Raw genomic sequence first — 17,921 nt, forward strand, 5'->3', positions numbered from 1 at the left:
GGCCTGTTGTAGTAAAAGTGCAGTTGCAACTAATAACTATAATGATGAATCAGCTTCATATTGTGTTCCAGTAAACCATTGCAGAATGAGAACATGCACAATAATAGAGCTCTGGAACAGGTGCAGCTACATGGAATAGAGCCATTATTAATGTAATTAATCATACCTGTGTTATAACTGTTGAAATATCTACCCTGACAGGTTTATTTGAGCTGTATGTTTAGTAATGCAACCTGCAGCCTCTATTGCAGTAAAAACTAGTTCTGAATCATTTATTTCTAATGAATTAACACTTGTGTTCTTCGCACCACTCTTTCTCTTTCTCCAGCTATGAGATAGGAGGTTGTTGGACTGTGAGGGACTGTATCGTTGTGTACAGGAACACCTCTCATGTCCGTTGTCAGTGCCAGAGACTGGGCACCTTTGGCGTGCTGATGGACAGTTCACAGAGAGAGGTCAGTGATCTGTCAGTATGTAAGAGGGGTACTTAAAAGTTCACCATATGAGTCACACATTTATAACATTCTGATTTAATTCATCTGGCAAATGATAGTGTAAAGTGTAAACTCTAGAACTGTGTGTGAACATGCATTGCTGGCATTTTGTTGAAAACTGTGGAGTCAGAAACCTGATGCCTTGTGAGTGTGTAGATTCAGTGTAAATAAACTAATTCCAATACAGAGGTCATCCTCTCAATCCTTTGGTAGCCAATATAATTAAGTTAATTGACATTTATATTGATGAATCAGCTTGTTGGTTTAAGTTTAAGTTTACTTTGCTTTCTAAAACACAGTGCATCACTGCCTCGTCTTCAGTTAAGCCAGACTGAGGGAAGACTACCTGAGACTGAAATAGGAACGTTTCTTCATTTTCATCTTCGACTTTTTTCACCTTATGATATTTCAGTTTTTGCTCAGTCTTTGTACTTCTTTGCCTCAGACTTTTTTGCCTTGGCACACCTTATTTTTGCTTTTTTTCTCACATTTTCTTTCTGTAACGCTCTATGCTATTTTTTTCATTGACTCTTTCTAAAATATATATCTTTGCCCTTATACTTTCTTGCACTTCTTTATGAGCAGCAGTTGGAGGGGGACCTGGAGACGTTGGCGCTGGTCACATACTCTTCTCTCTGTCTCTCAATGTTGGCCCTACTCCTCACTGTCCTGGTGCTCTCTTGCCTCCGAGGCCTTAAGTCCAACACCAGAAGCATCCATTCAAACACGGCAGCAGCAATGTTTTTGTCGGAGCTGGTGTTTCTGTTTGGAGTCAATCAGACTGAGCAACAGGTACTGATCTTGGGGGATTGTGTGTTTGTGATGTTTTGGGATTTTGCTTTTTACTTGCCAGTTTGTTTCATTATCAATGACCAAATATTTGCTTTTGGTCTCATTTTCTCTGTGATTCGTCTGGCTTATGGGGTACAACACAATATCTCCTTAATATTCAATGCATTTCTTAAACTATAACAAGTCGTTTTCCAAGCCAGTTTTTTATGTTCACCCTTTTGTTGCTTTTTCCTCCTTCCATTCGCAATGCATTATGTTTTTCCTCCTCTTCTTGTCCTCTCCTTGCCCTCAGAGGACTTCTCCCTCTGTTTTATTACATCACAAACATCTGTGTGTTTATTTAAAGAGCAGCGAGTCTTGTACGGTATTGCAAAAGATGTGCTCACTCAGCATGAAATCCAATTAATTAAGCTGTAGTACCCCACACAGTTGACTGTACAACCCCTATGCTGTAACTGGTCACTCTAATTCATGTGCATCATGCTTGGGAAAGCACATAGTGCTTGCAGCAGTCCTCTGCGGTAATGTACACACCACACTTGTGCACTTGTTGTGTTTGTATTCTTGTGTGTATATGTTAGTGCGTGTGGGAGAGTGTAAAATTAAATGTCTGGCTGTGTTGCTGCCAAGGCTGCAGCTATTTTTGTGTTGTCTTTGGCTTTTGGGAATTTTCACTGAACTTCTTTTTACTTGAAATCTGGCACATATGAGTCAGCTTATAGATGAGGAACACTGAGAAGAGTGAGCAGGGTGTTTTACATTTAGGTGTTCTCAGTGCTCTCAGACTTAAGAACTAAATTAATGTTTTATCATATTTATACTCTGTTTCCTGTTGTCTGTTTTTAATTTGACAAATTTCTGTATGTCATGTTAGTATATTTGCCTAGGGTTAGGGTTAAGGGCTCAAGTTTGTGATTCAAATCACTGAATCCTGTACCATCAAACTTGTTTATGATCTAATATGACTGTCAATCATACAAAAAAATCATTAAAATAATAGTTGTACCCTAGTTAGCCCTGCGACAGTGTATTGCCAGAGTCCTGATGTTTTACTCATACCATTTTGTTGTTGCTGTAAAACACAAGTAAATTTTGTAGTAGCTGCTATTTTGTGTGTGTTCAAGTAAAGAGTTTATGATTAGGTTATATATATCTGATTTGTGCACATACCTGTGTATTCCCAGTACCAAATATCTTGGTTTCAGCAATACCCATTTCATATCTGATAGTAGTACCAGTTTGGGAACAACAACTTTACCCAACCTGCCACCTGAAAGTTCAAAGTTTTTTAAAACTGGCTTTCAAAAAAATGCCAGTGGCAAAAAACATCTCCTCTCACACCCTGTGTTTTCAGACTTTTGTTGGTTTAGATTCTGTTCTTACATCTGACAAACAACAACATGGTTCTCTCAGAAGACAGTCACTAACACGCTCACATGTGTAAATGCGGCAATTTATTTCCACTTCAGTGAGAAATACATTTTTCTTCCAGTCAAAAAGTTGAAACAGCCGAAAAGATTTTAATTTAGAATAACCTACTCAGGGCATGCATCACTGCAGCCCGAGGGCAGTTTCACAAAAAGCATAAATGCTTACACTCTGTATCTACCCATGAAGATGTTCAGCACTGAGGCCTCAACAGACAGTAGCACTTCACTGAGAAAAGAAATTTCTCCTGCCCTGGCAAGTATTGCTATTCATTTCTGGTGCCATCCAGTGGAACTGATGCCACCAGTGGAATCTGACTGATCTCAGAAATCCATGTTGTACGAGATTAAACCATCTCCTCACACTAATTTGACACACACTGAGCACTCATGCAGCATCACAGTTCCAGCAATGAAGTTCTTTATGTGCATCAATAACGTTTCAGTCATATTTCAAATAAATAAATAAAGACAAAGATTATGTTGATATTTTATACTACAAATTTTCTCCAAAATCTATGGTATTTTTCAAAATATATATACAAATGCAGAAATGCTTGTTAGCAGCAGTCCACTACTTAAAACCGTGATCAAAACGTGAAATAAAATATCCTACAGCAGTGATACAAACAAGTGTAGATAAGCTTCACATTAGTGTGCATTATTTTCATTACGGTAAATATACTCTATTATGTGGATTGCATGGATTGCGAGACAGCCAATTACATGCTTATAAAAGTGGAAACCACATTACTGTCCTAATCAAAGCTAAAATGGCACTTAAGGTTTTTTTTTTTTTTTATATAATTCATTACATTTGTAAGATTTGTTTACATTCATATCTGTTATTTACTACATTTCCTGGAGATATGCTGCAACACCAGCAATTAAGTCTCTTCATTTGTCGTATTGGTAATGAAATCATGAATCCCAGTCACTTCATAGCTGTAATCTGATGGCTGTAATTAAGGATGGTGGTTTGCATGCCAAGATGTCTGCCAAGACTCACAAAAACAAAATCAAGGATTATGGGTTTTTTTTTTTTTGTTTGTTTTTTTTTAATCCCTCATCTGTGTCTTCACTTCTTTTTCTTGTATCCTCTTTGGCATCTCTTCTGCCTTCACCTTCATTCTTTCCATCTGTTTTTTCCTTGAACTCCAAAGTTTGTGCTTCACGGTTTATTCTCCTTAACTAACACATCTTTCTCGTTTGATCTCCTTCCAGTTTCTGTGCACAGTTGTTGCCATCCTGCTGCATTACTTTTTCATGTCCACGTTTGCCTGGATGTTCGTAGAGGGCCTTCATATCTACAGAATGCAGACAGAGCAGCGCAACATCAACTATGGAGCCATGAGATTCTACTATGCCATTGGCTGGGGTGTGCCTGCCATTATCACAGGTAATACTGATGAGCACACAGACAGCCGTTTACTGTCATTTACTGACGACACATTATCATATATATGCACCGACATAAAAATTACATTCACAGTTAGTGTGGGTGATTAGGTAAAGTGTCCTTTTGACAACTGAATTAAACAGGTTTCAGTGACATTTTAATATAGCGAGAGTAAAACTCAAACAGCCATACACACACACACACACAATTTATTACTTGACACATACTGTAGGCAAATTGTATCTGTGTGACTTCTCCCCTCTCCCCTCTTTATTCTTCACATGCACACAATTTGTTGTCATAGGTCACTTTCCCTGATGAACTTGTCTTTAATATGGATTTTATCTACATACACACACACACACACAAACCCCACCACAGTCTCAGAGGTCTGTTAATCTCTCTGTCTATCTTTATTTGAGGTTATCCACCTCTCCTTTGCAATTTTAAAAATCTTCATTTTGTCAATGGTCAAAAGCTTGACAGCATTTTGCAAACAGAAACACACTGCCAAATATCTCCTAGCAACCATGTCTGGCAACATTATGGAGGTCTGGTTTACTTATGAAAAATTGGCTAGGAGTGACTAAGGGCTGACTGAAAACATAAATCAGATGCCAGAAAAACATTGTGTTTTGCATTTCATCCAATATGATACCATAGCTGCTTTCCAACCAGATGTACCAGGACCTTTTAGTTCTTGGTACTTTCTTTGCAAGGACTAAAAGGTTCCTGTTGCGTGGGGTTGCTTTCTGAATTAGTGATGTGTCGTTCGTGAACTATTTGTTCATTTTGAACTAATCTTTTGTATGAGTCAAGAATAACAAGTCATCTCAGTGGGTGATTCGTTCTTTTATTTCCTGGTCCGAGCCACGGGCTCAGATTTATTCACGAATGGGTCTTTCTGCCACATATTCTCGGTGTAGGAATGGCTGATTCGTTCATGACTCAAAAGTACAGGTCTTTTGTTCATTATTCACGTGTTTACAGCAGTAACATGACCGATGCTGTTATTTCTAGTGAGGAGAGTTAAGCACCAAAGTTAACATTAGCTATGTAGCTATGAGATGGATGTTTAATTTGCCTTTCTGTTGGAATAAATTCATACACCACAGGTCTTCAGTGGCAAGATAGGCTAAAAGTGAACAGCCATCATTTTTTTCAGTTTTTAAATTATATTTAATATTTAATTATATTTGAAAAAATTTGTATTTCTTTCGGCATTAATGTGTGAATGACGTAAATAAAGAAAAGACATTCTGCTGTAGGCACTTTAATGTAAGATCCATTTTCTCATGAAATCACTACCTTACTCTTGTAATATTAAGACTTTGTTCATGTAAAATTAAGACTTCATTCTCATAATATTATGACCTTATTTCTCTTATTATTACAACTTTATTTTCCTAAGATTATGATTTTGTCTTAAAAATGTTTTCTTGAATTCTTAAAAGATATCTTTTTTCCATAAAGTGATCCTAAAACTCAGTAGCGGTCATACAAACTAACACAGCTGATGAAATAAAATGCTGATGTTACTCAACCGATCAGAAATATTCAGCACTTCAGGCTGTGCCCTCAATGTTCCTGGGCCATTGAGAAGTACTACCCATCACATGGGGACTGTTTGGGAACTTTGTATTTTACCTTGGTTCCTCCAATCGAAACACACTGGGTTCCCCAAAAAGGTTCCTGGTTCCTGGGGAGGTCTGTTTTGATAATGGCCCCCGCTTCTCTGTTGTGCCTCTGACCTTTTCTGCACATGCCATTCAGATAATGGGATCTTGTCACAGACCTTCTTCTCATGACTGCTGTCTCTTTATGATTGACATTGCTCTGCGTGATCTGTCTTTCTTCTCCCCACAGGCCTGGCAGTGGGCTTGGACCCAGAGGGTTATGGGAACCCAGACTTTTGCTGGATTTCCATCTATGACAAACTCATCTGGAGCTTTGCTGGTCCCATTGCCATTGTCATCCTGGTAACTGCCCGATTGTCTTTCAGAATATGCAGTGGTTAATGCTCTATGCAGACAAACCTAGAATAAAAATACAATGTAAAAGGTGGTGTGATACAGAATAAAAGGTTCAGCTGTGGATGAACAATGATTCTAGTCTTGTTACCCTTAATAATATTATATAATGACAAGATATAGCACACCTTGCCTCACCTTGCTAGGCTTGCTACACTGTAGCCCAAAGTCAGCTTGTCATCACACATGAATATATATGACTTTGTTTCATATTCCTTCCTCCCTGCCTGTGAATTGCTGTTCGGGCACTTTTCCAAAATGACGCAAAACCTTATCGTTCGTAATAAGTGACAGCTCTCCAAATAAATTTTACAAAGACAACCCACTTGATAGAGTATAATTTCAATTGCTCCCCACATCAAGTTAACACCTTTCAGTTTACTACTTCACTGCAAGCTCTTACACACAAAAGTGTGCTAGGTTTTACAACCCTCATGAATAATTACATAATTAATAACTCCTGTATTTATTTCCTTTCTTGGTCCATCATTGTGTTATGCTTTTGTTTCTGCTGTATTAATTCATGTATTCATTCAAGAATTTTCACTTCTTCATTCATTAATATTTTGAAAAGAACCAAAACTGAAGTTCCCTTTTGTATATGACCACTATCTCCACACCCTTAATTAGTTTTATCTTTATTTTTATTTTTTTATGTTGCAAGCACCACTATTGGATCATCTTTGGGGCATTGACAATGTTGCCTTACTGTTTGTTTTGATCTCCATTTTGCCAGATGAATGGGGGGATTTTCATGATTGTAGCCAAGATGTCTTGCAACTCAACTCAGAAGGAAACCAAAAAGCTCCCCGTAATGTGAGTACAATTTTGACTTTTCTAAAAGTAGTGTAGTCTGTTGTTTGCCTTCATGTAACATAAGCCTTTGCTTATTCGATTAGATATTTGATTAGAATATGGCTGTGCTCCAGACATCACAGGTAAACATGCTTCACAGTATAAGTGGCTGCTACACTTTAAACAGTATTTACCTTATTTGCATTGCATTATATTATACTGTTGTGTAATTGTATATAAGTATGGCAACAAAAAACTGAACCAAAATAAAATAATTGAAAAGAAAGTATACATATAGTATACATAGCAACTCCCTGATGACCCTCGGTCATGCCCACTACCACCTGCAAGAAGGAAGACAACAAGGAAGGCAGGGCAGAGAGGGTCGTCACAAGTAGTATGCACAAAAGAGGATCACTGACAGCCTCAACAACTAATATCAATTAAGTTTATACTAAACGACTGGTTTCTGTGGCCACCAGGAAGTTTGTCAGATCATAACTTCATCCTGATGATCCTGATCAAATCTAATCCTTCTTTTCCCACCTCCACTTCTGTTTCTATCTCTGTCTGTTTTAATAGTGCTACGATCCGCAACGCCTTCCTCCTGTTGCTGGTTGCTACCTCCACCTGGCTGTGTGGTCTCATGGCTGTTAACAACAGCATCCTAGCTTTCTACTACATATTTGATGTCCTCTGCCTCGTGCAGGTGTGAACAACGTGCATGTTTTGCAAATCATTTTACATCGAATAAGGAGATTTACGTTTTGTTTCAGCACTAATTTGAATAATATCCAGCTGTAACAACAGCATGTTTAGAGATGATCTTCCTTATTTATTTACTTTTTTATACTCTTTAATGTTAATACATATGAAAGGGTCATTTTTGGACATTGTTGTCCTCCTCACTCTCCCTTTGTGTTTTTCTACATCTCTTGACATTCTCTCTTCTCTGCCAGGGTCTGTCAGTGATGCTGGTCTTCACTGTGTTCAACTCTGAGGTGCAGGAGGCCTGGAGAGTGGCCTGTTTGGGTAAGAAGAGCCCCGGAGAAGACCCACCAAGACCACCACAGAATGCAGTGAGTGCTGGACACGTGCCCATTCATTCTTTTATTGCTGCTCTCTTCTAAAGCTGAAAATGTTTTATCTGGTTTTGTATCTTTGTCTGAACTTCCCTTACAACATAATCATTTACACAGCATGCTGTCTGGTGTCATGTAAAGATTCCATGAATTCATTCATTCCTCTTCAGCCACTTAAACCACCATTTTCTGGGTTGCGGGGGGTGTAATGCAATGGTTGGGTAAACCCTGGACGGGTCACCAGTCCATCACAGGACCAACACACAGAGACAGGCAGAGACCGACAACCACTCTAACTCAGAGCAACAGACAATTTAGAGTCACCAGTGAACCAAAAATGATGTCTTTGGGTGGTGGGAGGAAATCGGAGTACCCGGAGGAAACCTACACAGGCACAAGGAGAACATGTAAACTCCATACAGAAAGGCCTCAGGCCGGAAATTGAACCCACAACCTTTTTATTGTGGGTAAAAATTCCAGTTAAAAAATAAAAATGACTGGAAATGACTGTATTAAAACAATTTATAGGGTAAATCTCCAGTTTCATGTCACAGTAAGGCCCAGATATAAAACTTTGTTTTTAGTTTCTTTGTTTCTGTTCTCACTGTGTCCATCACTAGACAGCACAAAAGCCCTCCTGCCCTCCATTACTCCCTACCTCCATCCATCCAGCCATCTTTCTTGTCCTCTCTCTCTCCCTTCCTTCTGCCTTCAGGGTTTGTTGCTGACCCACTTAAAACAATATACCAACCAGTGCAGCCCTGCCTGCTTCTTAGCCCACGTCAACCAAAGCGATGTGCAGTGCCTGTTCAGAGTTGTGTGTAACCCTATCCTGATTTTGTGTTTCTATCAAGTGCTCTTCTATCCCTTGAGTGTGTTTGTTCATTTAGAAGTCAGTGCACTCTAACCTATTACCTTTACAGTTATGTATGTTCTCTTATAAAAAGCACTTATTATTTCTCCTGTGTAGAAATGCTGTTGTGTGTAAAGATGCGTTTGTACATCTTCACAGTTCCATACCTCCCCTTATTCCCCTCTTCTTTCCAGTGACCTTCATATATGTACCCTTGATGTGTGTGATATATTTCTTTCCGCCCTTTTAACCGCCATTTCCTCTAAAGTGCTTTCTATCCATCACCAATTCAGCTGGGACAAAATGAGTGTAACATACAGGAACTAATATTAGACAAATACATACTGTTATTCCCTCAGATGGAGTGGACAGTATGTAAAAATGACTATCTATTAACATCCTTTCACCTGTCCAACTTTCAGCGAGTGATTCATTATTTAGGACTACAATGGTCTAATATGGTATATCAGAAGCGGAAGTCATGCCCTATTTCACGGTTAGCCTTTTCTGTTTGTCATGTTATATATCGGGAAACTACTTTCTGGTTCCTTTTGAATTCCAAAAGAAAAATGTTATGTCATTCATACATTTTACTATACTCACTGTCTCAGTGTAAAACCTCAGTATATCAAGACATGCTTTATAGAAATATATATCATGGAAGATTCACTTTGTGATGTGAATTTTAGAGGAATTGTTCTCCTTGGCCCGGAAAAAAGATTTGTTTTGAAACCCCAAGACGCCTCTACTGCTACAAAATTTAAATAATGTGTGTTGTGTGTTTAGGCTCAGAACCCATATCACAATGCATCTCTGTTGGAGCAGAGCGGGCTGCATCGCATCACACTGGGAACCTCCACCATCTCCTCTGTCAGCTCCGCCAGGTATGTAAGCACACAAAGCATGCACGCACACATAATATTTATCAGCTAACTAGAAATGAGCTTTGATGAAAAGCATCCACATTATGGCAGATTAAGAACACAGTAGCTTCTCCATGCAGTTCAGTAGCAGTTGGTTTAATACCAACAGCGTGAAAATGAAAATGTATATTGAATGAATGACAAAAAGCCAATGATAACTCATCATTGAAGAAACATGTCAAGTTGCATTGATTCTCTGCAGATCTCTGATATTAGCTCAAGTTGCTTCAGGGGGGAAATTCCCTTGAAAATAAAAACCATGTCATGTATTTTGTGGGTCAGTGGGGGAAAGATGAAGAAGATTGGATGCAACAATGTGCATTACTGTATATAGAGCAAGACTAATAGAGTCTAAGAGTTGATGTCTTTATGGCTCAGTGATTGCGTGTCTTAATGTGTGTGTGCATATACAGTACATACTGTATGTGAGTGTGGACATTGTCTATTTTGATCTGTATTGACCTGCATGAGTGCATAAAAAGTGTACTCTATGTGTGTGTACATGTAAGAGTCCACTCACTATTTTCCTGTTCCCCTTTTAGAGAAAATCTTTTGGCTCGTCAGACTCTGGAACAAAACATCGTCCACACCGGAGCGACTGACCTTGATGTAGCCATGTTCCACAGAGATGGAGGTAAACACACATACACACATAAGTAAGCAGATGTGGTCACTAACAAACACAGACCTACCAATACATTCTCCATTTCTTTTTCTTCTTGTTTTTCACTTATTGCATTCTGGCTTTTTCCATTTGCGTTTGTTTGTTTTCAATCAACTGCATCATTCCTTTGTTTTTCCTTTCTCTCTCTTTCTCCAGGTGAGGACTCAGACTCAGACTCAGACCTTTCCATGGAGGAAGAGCGCAGTCTTTCCATCCCTTCCTCTGAGAGTGAAGACAACGTTAGGCTCCGTGGACGCATCCAGCGGCGGTTCAAACGTTCAAACCACAGTGAGAGGCTCCTCACTGAGCCCGCCCACAATGGCACCAAAGGTAAATTATTCAAGATTTAAGAGCTCTTGTTTCCGTTAAAAAAATGACACTTAGGTGTCTTGCTTAAGGAAACTTATGAGGTCACTGTGATGGAGAGTCTCATGGTGGTATAAAACATTATACACATCCTTTACAGGGAATGCTCCACAGAAAATCTATCAAAGTTTGAAATATTCTTCTCCTGTGAGTTTGAAAACCAGTTATATTAGTTTCAAGGATATATTTCAACTGTGGGCCCAGACTCATGTAAGAATGAGAGAAAAAAACATTCAACTCCTTCAAGTTACGTGCTTCATGACCTGACAGGCAACCTGATCTGCATGTCTTCAGCCAGTAGGAGAAAACCCACATAAATATGGAGAAAGGTCTGTGTCAGTCAGTGGTAGTTCCCTGCTGTTGAAAAAAGTCCACCCACACATATGGCAAGAGGAAATGCCAAAGCCAGTAGTCATTAATCAATACTTTCTTCCCTCTGACCTGCATGAAGAGATATAACATGCATGATATATGAGTTTTTGCTCCTCCAAGTGTATGATAAATGTCATGAATATGTTCTGAGAAAGGTTTTACTATTAGAAAAGGCCAGACACGCAAATCTATAAATCCATAAAAGTAATCAATTCTTTGCCTAATTAGCCATCTGGATCACATGAAATCAACTCAGAGTGAAAGGTGGACTCAAGTTGTCTTTTGAACAAAGACATGATCCAGATGGTCAGTAAAGTATAATCAATTTATTAATGAAGCTGAACTGGCAGACACTTCTAAGAGCAGGCTTTTTACAAAAAGTTTGAATATGGCTTCCTGTCTATTGTGGCATAACATTATAACCCTCGTCAGTTCAGGATGCAGTGCTAGAGGTCTATGTTGGGAATGTGTTCAGTAGACAACTGAAATAATGTTACGACATTATATTATTATGTTATATATGTATTTTAATCATTAAATGTTTGTGTTTTCGAATAGTTTTGGGTGGGTGGATTAGTATGACAAATCAAAACAGTCAGTTTTGTTTCATGTCAAGGTTAAATTTTTTAAAAGCATGTTTCGCTGAGGGCAGCACGGCAGCATAATGGTTAGCGCAGGTTAGCCCCACAATAAGAAGGTTGTGGGTTCAGTTCCTGGGAAGGGTTTGCTTGTGTTTGCGTGGGTTTCCTCTGGGTACTCCGGTTTCTAACCACCGTTCCAAAGACATCATGTTTGGGTTAATTGGTGACTCTAAATTGTCCGTAGGTCTGAGTGTGAGTTGTTGGTCTCTGTCTGTCTCTGTGTGTTGGCCCTGTGATGGACTGGCGACCTGTCCAGGGTGACCCCGCCCCTCACCCAGTGTGAGCTGGGATTGGCTCCAGTACCTTTTGTGACCTGGAAACAGATAAGCGGTAGAAGATGAATGATTAATGTTTTATTTGGAAAACAAGGCTCTCTAAATTCAGAAGAATATAGAGCAATATCTGAATATCAAATAGAAGAATGAATCATGACAGAACATAGTGTATATCATGGCTTGAATGAATAATCGTTTGTAGTCAGTAGTTGTAGTTTGGATTCAACTGAGACAATTGAAAAATGTGAAAAAGAACAAACTAACAAAAAAAAAAAACAACAACAACTCTCTAAAGTGAATTTTAAATAGTACTCCATAAATAAGATTTTTTTTAAGACCTTATTATTAGTGGATGTCATTATTCTTTATATTATAAACTAACTAATGTTGAATAGTTGCAAAGTTGCACACGTCTGATCTATTCTCAGCCAAAACATTAACATTTTTAATTTGCCCTGACTGTTGTTTCATAATGAGCATATGCTATTTGTTGGCTGACACCTGCTATTTGATCTAGACAGCTGTTGTGTTTATTAGGATACACTTGCAGCAACAAAAGGTTGCACAATACTCGATGGCAAATGAAAAGGATGAAAATGGGGCATACAGACATCCTGGCATTTTCCTCAACTGCCTTTTTTTTTTTCTTTACATTTTTTTTGTAACTACCAATGAATCATTGGTCAATGAGATAAAGATAGTAGTAGTTATGTTTTTCTAACAACATATTTGTTGTCCTATCCATTCTCCCTCAAAATAAAGTTATATTCCAGTAACAAAGGAATATTTCTTTTTGCGTGTTACAGATCTGGATGGCAATGACCTTTTGTCCTACTGGCCAGCTTTAGAGGAGCATGACACACACACCCTGCAAAAGTGGGGCTCAGAGCGCCCCCTGGGGGCAGATTACAGCAAGGATGCTGCTAATAACAACCAGGCTGATGCAGCACTCACCAGTGGGGATGAAAATGGCCTCACCCAGCCACACAGGCACCGCAAAGGTGAGGGAAAACTAAAAAAACATCTAAAGGAAAACGCATTACAAGGGCACAATGACATTTTGAGATGGTTTTTATTACCATTCTCATTGTCCTTCCTGTACATGTAATACAATTCAGAGTAGCAGCTTTTTTGATACGTTACATTTTGTTAAATTATTGCTCATTAATTAAATTTTAGTTAAGTAAATGGCCCATGGTGCACTAAAAAAAACTGAATATTCCTTTAAGGCAAATAAGTGCCCAAATTTAATAGTTAGACTTAATACTCACCATTATGATTGTCAGGCTTGGTCAAATATAACACCAAAGTTTTGGAGTTTGTATTGTACCTATGTACTTAGTGACCCGATGTAGCACTTAGCACTTGGAGTCATTTTGCGGGGCACAAAAACTTGTGTTTCAGTTTTTTCATTATTTAATTGCAGGTAATTGTCAGTCAACCAAATTTTAAAGGCTTCCAAAAAATCCACCGTACAGGACAATTTGTCTACTTCCTTTGGCTTAAATGAGCAGTACAGCTGAATATCATCTGCATTTAAATGATAGGAAAAGTCCTCTTATTTGTGAATAATTTAACCGAGAGGCAGCATGTGAAAAGCAAATTGCATGGGTCCAAGGACAAAACCCTGCAGCATGCCAACTGTCAAAGGGGCAGTGTCGCACATGAACTGGCCTACACTCACTGAGAAACTCCCATCTCTCAAATAAGAAGTGAAAAAGTCTAGTGCAAACCTGGAAATGCCATAGCAGCTCAGCCTTAATAGGAAGATACCATGATCAGCAGTGTTGAAAGCACTTCTAAGATCCAGCACAACTATCAAATTACATTTCCCATCATCAGCCGTCATCAAAATGACATTGGTGAATTGAACCAGGGCTGTTTCTGTGGAGTGAAGTTTGTGTAAGCCACACTGTTGTGTCATACAACTGATGAGTATCTAAAATCATATTGACTTGGTGAGTGACAACTTTTTTAAGGAGTTTGGACAGAAACAGCTGATTAAATGCATTTTTGAGAAGGGAGCAGTCTAGGCTAGATTTCTTCAGAATGGGCTGAATCACTGCATGCTTGAATTAATGGGAAACACAATTAGAGAGGCAAAGATTGATCATGGACACAAAAGAAGGACCAAAAGAGTTAAAAACATTCAAAATCAAAGAAGAAGGTAAAATGTGAGGGGGGGGTGGGGGGGGGCATCAAATTACAATGAATCAAATAATATTGAATCCTCCTGAATTGAATCAAACCGAATTGTTCCATTTTAAAAATGCATCGTCCCTGACTACCCCATATATTTAGATACGTAGATGCACACCTGTATTTGTTATAAGTTTTAAGTGTGACCTACCAGTGCCTTCTGCTAAACATGTTACGAGTCTGCAAATCATATAATTTTTTTTTAATATATATTTCGGCATTTCAAGTTATAATTTTTCAAGGTATTCTCTAGTATGAGTAACGACACGTTTGGTGTTACAAGGGGTGTGACTATGCCATTCACATACTCAGTGTAGGATCATAATGCCGTGGTCAGCTTGCCATGAATTAAACTTGAGTTTGTGTATCCCTACGCAGAGTTACTACACAGTGTGGCACTTCAGTTGTTCTATTTGGGCCTTAAAAGCACAGGAGACACTTTTATATATAGCACAGTATGTGTACTTGGAATACATGCATATAAAATTGACACGTGAGCACATACTCAATCAGGTGCACTACACAAAGACACACTCTGGAAAGCAGAAGAAGATGGAAGCATATCCCTGAAAACATGGCTGACATTTTAGGAAATGTTATGGCAAAACAAAATACACAAAACGCATCTACATACATATACATTCAGAAATAGACACATATGAAATCATGTGGCCACACAGCTATCAGAATAGTGTGCATTTTAGTTGTACAATTTCATCTTCAAGTCTCTCTTGGGATGTCCAGATGACTCAGATGGTATTTTGATTCATAAAATGTTAACAGTTTCATTAATAAGTCCAAAACACATCTCTCGCCTGCCATTACTAACCCCTCTTCTTCCTCTGACTTCCCTCTTATTTCCTCCGTCTTTTCTCAACATCCTTCCGCTCCCTTGTATTTCCACTCGCACTTTCAACCCTCTTTTTACTCTCCTGTCCCCATTTTCCCTCTAATGGAATCTTCTCTGACTCGTCCTCCTTTCGTGCCACTTATTCTTTTCTCTCTCCTTCTCGTGTACATGTTCTTTTCTTCCAGGTATCCTGAAGAATCGTCTTGGGTGCCCTCCAGCACTCCAGGGTCTCTCTACCATGGGCCGAGTCCCCAGTGAGCTCAACTGGTACAGGACCTCTACCCTGGGCCACCGAGGCGTTCCCGCTGCCTCCTACGGTCGGATGTATTCTGCCACAGCTGGTGCCGGTGGAGGTACTGGCTCTCTCTCTCAACCGGCTTCCCGCTACTCCTCCAGGGAGCACCTGGATTCCCTTTCCCGGAGGCAGCTTTCCAGGGATCCACTGGGTAGGCAGACAGTGGGGGGATCAAGGGACCGGCTGGACTCCCGCGGGTCCAGGGACAATCTTGATCTCTTACCCAGGAGGAGAGAGCTGGGACTGGGGCAAGGAGCAGGGCTAGGGGGCCTGGGTCTAGATCACCAGCGAGTCTCATCATCCAGAGAGAATTTGACAGGATCCAGGGACAGACTGGACAACCACCACACAGGCAGCATCCATGCCTCAAGGGAGGATTTGAGTGGAGCTGTCTCAGCAGGATTGGAAGGATACCTCAGCGGATCAAGGTCGCAGCTGAACACACTCACTCGCCGACATGCCTCATCCAGGGAGCACCTAGCAGGGGCAGTGATGAGCAGTAGGTCAAGGGAGCAGCTGGACACCAACGGAGGGGGAGCCCAGGCTCAGCCATGTCGAGAATGGCTTCGTACTCTGCCTCCCCGTCAGCCCTCACACCCAGACCAGCCCCTCTCTTCCTCCCCTCCTCCTCCGATCTCTGAGGAGCCCCAGCAAGAACATCTCCCTCCTTCAGCTCATGTGAGAGGACGACTGGACTCCGCCCCTCCATGTAGGTACCCAGGTCAGACTGTCCCCCAGGGTGGAGGTATGAATCCTCTGGGCCGACAGCCATCCAGTGAACACCTGGATATACTGTCCTCCATCCTTGCATCCTTCAATTCCTCCGTGCTCACTCCTCCCCCTGCTGCCTCTAACCCTGGGCCAAATGGCTCCGCCCAAGGACCCTCCCCTTCCCCACCCCAGTCAGCCACATCCCACAGCATATCTGAAGTCTCCCCAGACTCTGAGTAAGTCTCTCTCCCGGAATAAATATGTTTCGACTAACCCCATCTCCCCTCTTTCTATTTTACATCTCCCCATATCTCTTCATTATCTTAGGCCTCCTAAGATGATATAAACACATTTTTTGAGATTTCCTTTCCCTCCTCTTCCTCTTCCTTTGACTGATGGTACTCTTCATCATCATTATGTCTGCTTTTCAATTTTTGTCCACTTCTCTCTTATTGTTCCTTTTCTATCTTTTTTTCTTTAATCACAACTTCCTTCTTTCCTCAGTTCCTTTATCTCTACCTCTTGCATTTTGGCTTCATTATCTTCTTGTCCCTTGTGTGTTCGTCTGTTTTGTTCACTTCTCTAGCTCTATCTGCTTCCCCTTACTCTGTCCTTTCGCTCCAACAGCTCATTTGCATTTTGCTCCGATAGTTTCATTGTCATCATTGTGTGGAACAGAATTTACAATGAGTAAGAAAAGTTGCAGTAACTCAGTCATGACTCATTTTCTTTTCCTTCACACCAGAGCCAACAGAAGTGAAGGGCAGTCTTGATGACAGCTTCCATATCCCTTTATGCATTATGACAGTGCTTGATGCACCAGGGACAAGTTTATAAGTGGATGAAGGGTTTCCCGAGACATCAGAGGACTGCAAAAAAAAAAAACAACAATTTAGGACAGAGGCAACAGAGAGAGAGTCAAGCTCCACTAAGGATAAAGGATTTTAATTGGCAGGTTGTACTGGATAGGTAAAGTATTTGAGTCCCATGACCTACAATAATCTGTGATATTTTTTTTTCCTGGACAATGAGACAACCACCTCTACTACCTAAAAACTGCTGAAGACAAACAGAAACTCCTCAGATTTCCAACACAACTATCAGCCTAATCCAGACAAGAGCCGTCTAAAAGGAAAAAAACAAACAAACCTGTAAATAACATTTTTATACATTTTGTATCTTTTTCATTGGAGATGAAGAAGAAATCTCTTGTGATGTTTTTTTTTTTTGTTTTTGTTTTTTTGTTTTTGTTTTTTTTAAATGATTGTGTCCATGTGAGGTTGTGAGTGAGGTTGGTGTGAGTGTCATCTTGTTTGTTGCTGAGGGAGAGAGATTTCCCCTACAAAGAAAAAAAAAACAGTAAATCCTAAAAATTTCCTCAGACATCTTTCCTCAAACCCACCAACTTTGTGTATAGCATCAGGGGGTCCGGCAATAGTATCTGATGAGATTATCAAAACTGCAAGATGTGGTTGAAGAAAGATATCAAAGTAGCAAGAAGTGATTGTAAATAGAGGAAGGGAAGAGATTTGAGGGAAAGGATGATTGTGCAAGAAAAGGTGGCCAATGTTAAGCTAAAACGCCACATGAAGGTTCAGAGTTGGTGGTTCAACTATTGAAGGTCAGTCACAAGTGTCAGAGTATCAACTCTTTCGGGAGATTGTGCTATTTTGTGATCCACTGTATATGAATGTGACCTTGTCATCTGTCTGTGTATCTTTGTGCCTGGTGCTGCCTGAACCAGACCGTGTCA

General features: G+C 39.9%; 1 protein-coding gene across 1 annotated transcript in view; it reads left to right on the forward strand.

Moving 5' to 3' along the window:
- celsr3 (cadherin, EGF LAG seven-pass G-type receptor 3) overlaps positions 1-17,302 on the forward strand; it is a 94,029-nt gene extending 76,727 nt beyond the window's left edge. The window contains exons 25-37 of the mRNA XM_029507497.1: positions 329-455; positions 1,080-1,286; positions 3,938-4,112; positions 5,979-6,091; positions 6,879-6,958; positions 7,520-7,646; positions 7,897-8,016; positions 9,665-9,756; positions 10,338-10,429; positions 10,616-10,789; positions 12,920-13,114; positions 15,348-16,404; positions 16,914-17,302. Of these exons, the coding sequence (XP_029363357.1) occupies positions 329-455; positions 1,080-1,286; positions 3,938-4,112; positions 5,979-6,091; positions 6,879-6,958; positions 7,520-7,646; positions 7,897-8,016; positions 9,665-9,756; positions 10,338-10,429; positions 10,616-10,789; positions 12,920-13,114; positions 15,348-16,404; positions 16,914-16,941 (2,587 nt within the window). The 3' untranslated portion in view covers positions 16,942-17,302. The remainder of the gene's footprint in view (positions 1-328; positions 456-1,079; positions 1,287-3,937; positions 4,113-5,978; positions 6,092-6,878; positions 6,959-7,519; positions 7,647-7,896; positions 8,017-9,664; positions 9,757-10,337; positions 10,430-10,615; positions 10,790-12,919; positions 13,115-15,347; positions 16,405-16,913) is intronic.
- The last annotated feature ends 619 nt before the right edge of the window (positions 17,303-17,921 follow it).

Source organism: Echeneis naucrates, chromosome 7 (genome assembly GCF_900963305.1).
Source record: "Echeneis naucrates chromosome 7, fEcheNa1.1, whole genome shotgun sequence".
Classification (NCBI taxonomy): domain Eukaryota; kingdom Metazoa; phylum Chordata; class Actinopteri; order Carangiformes; family Echeneidae; genus Echeneis; species Echeneis naucrates.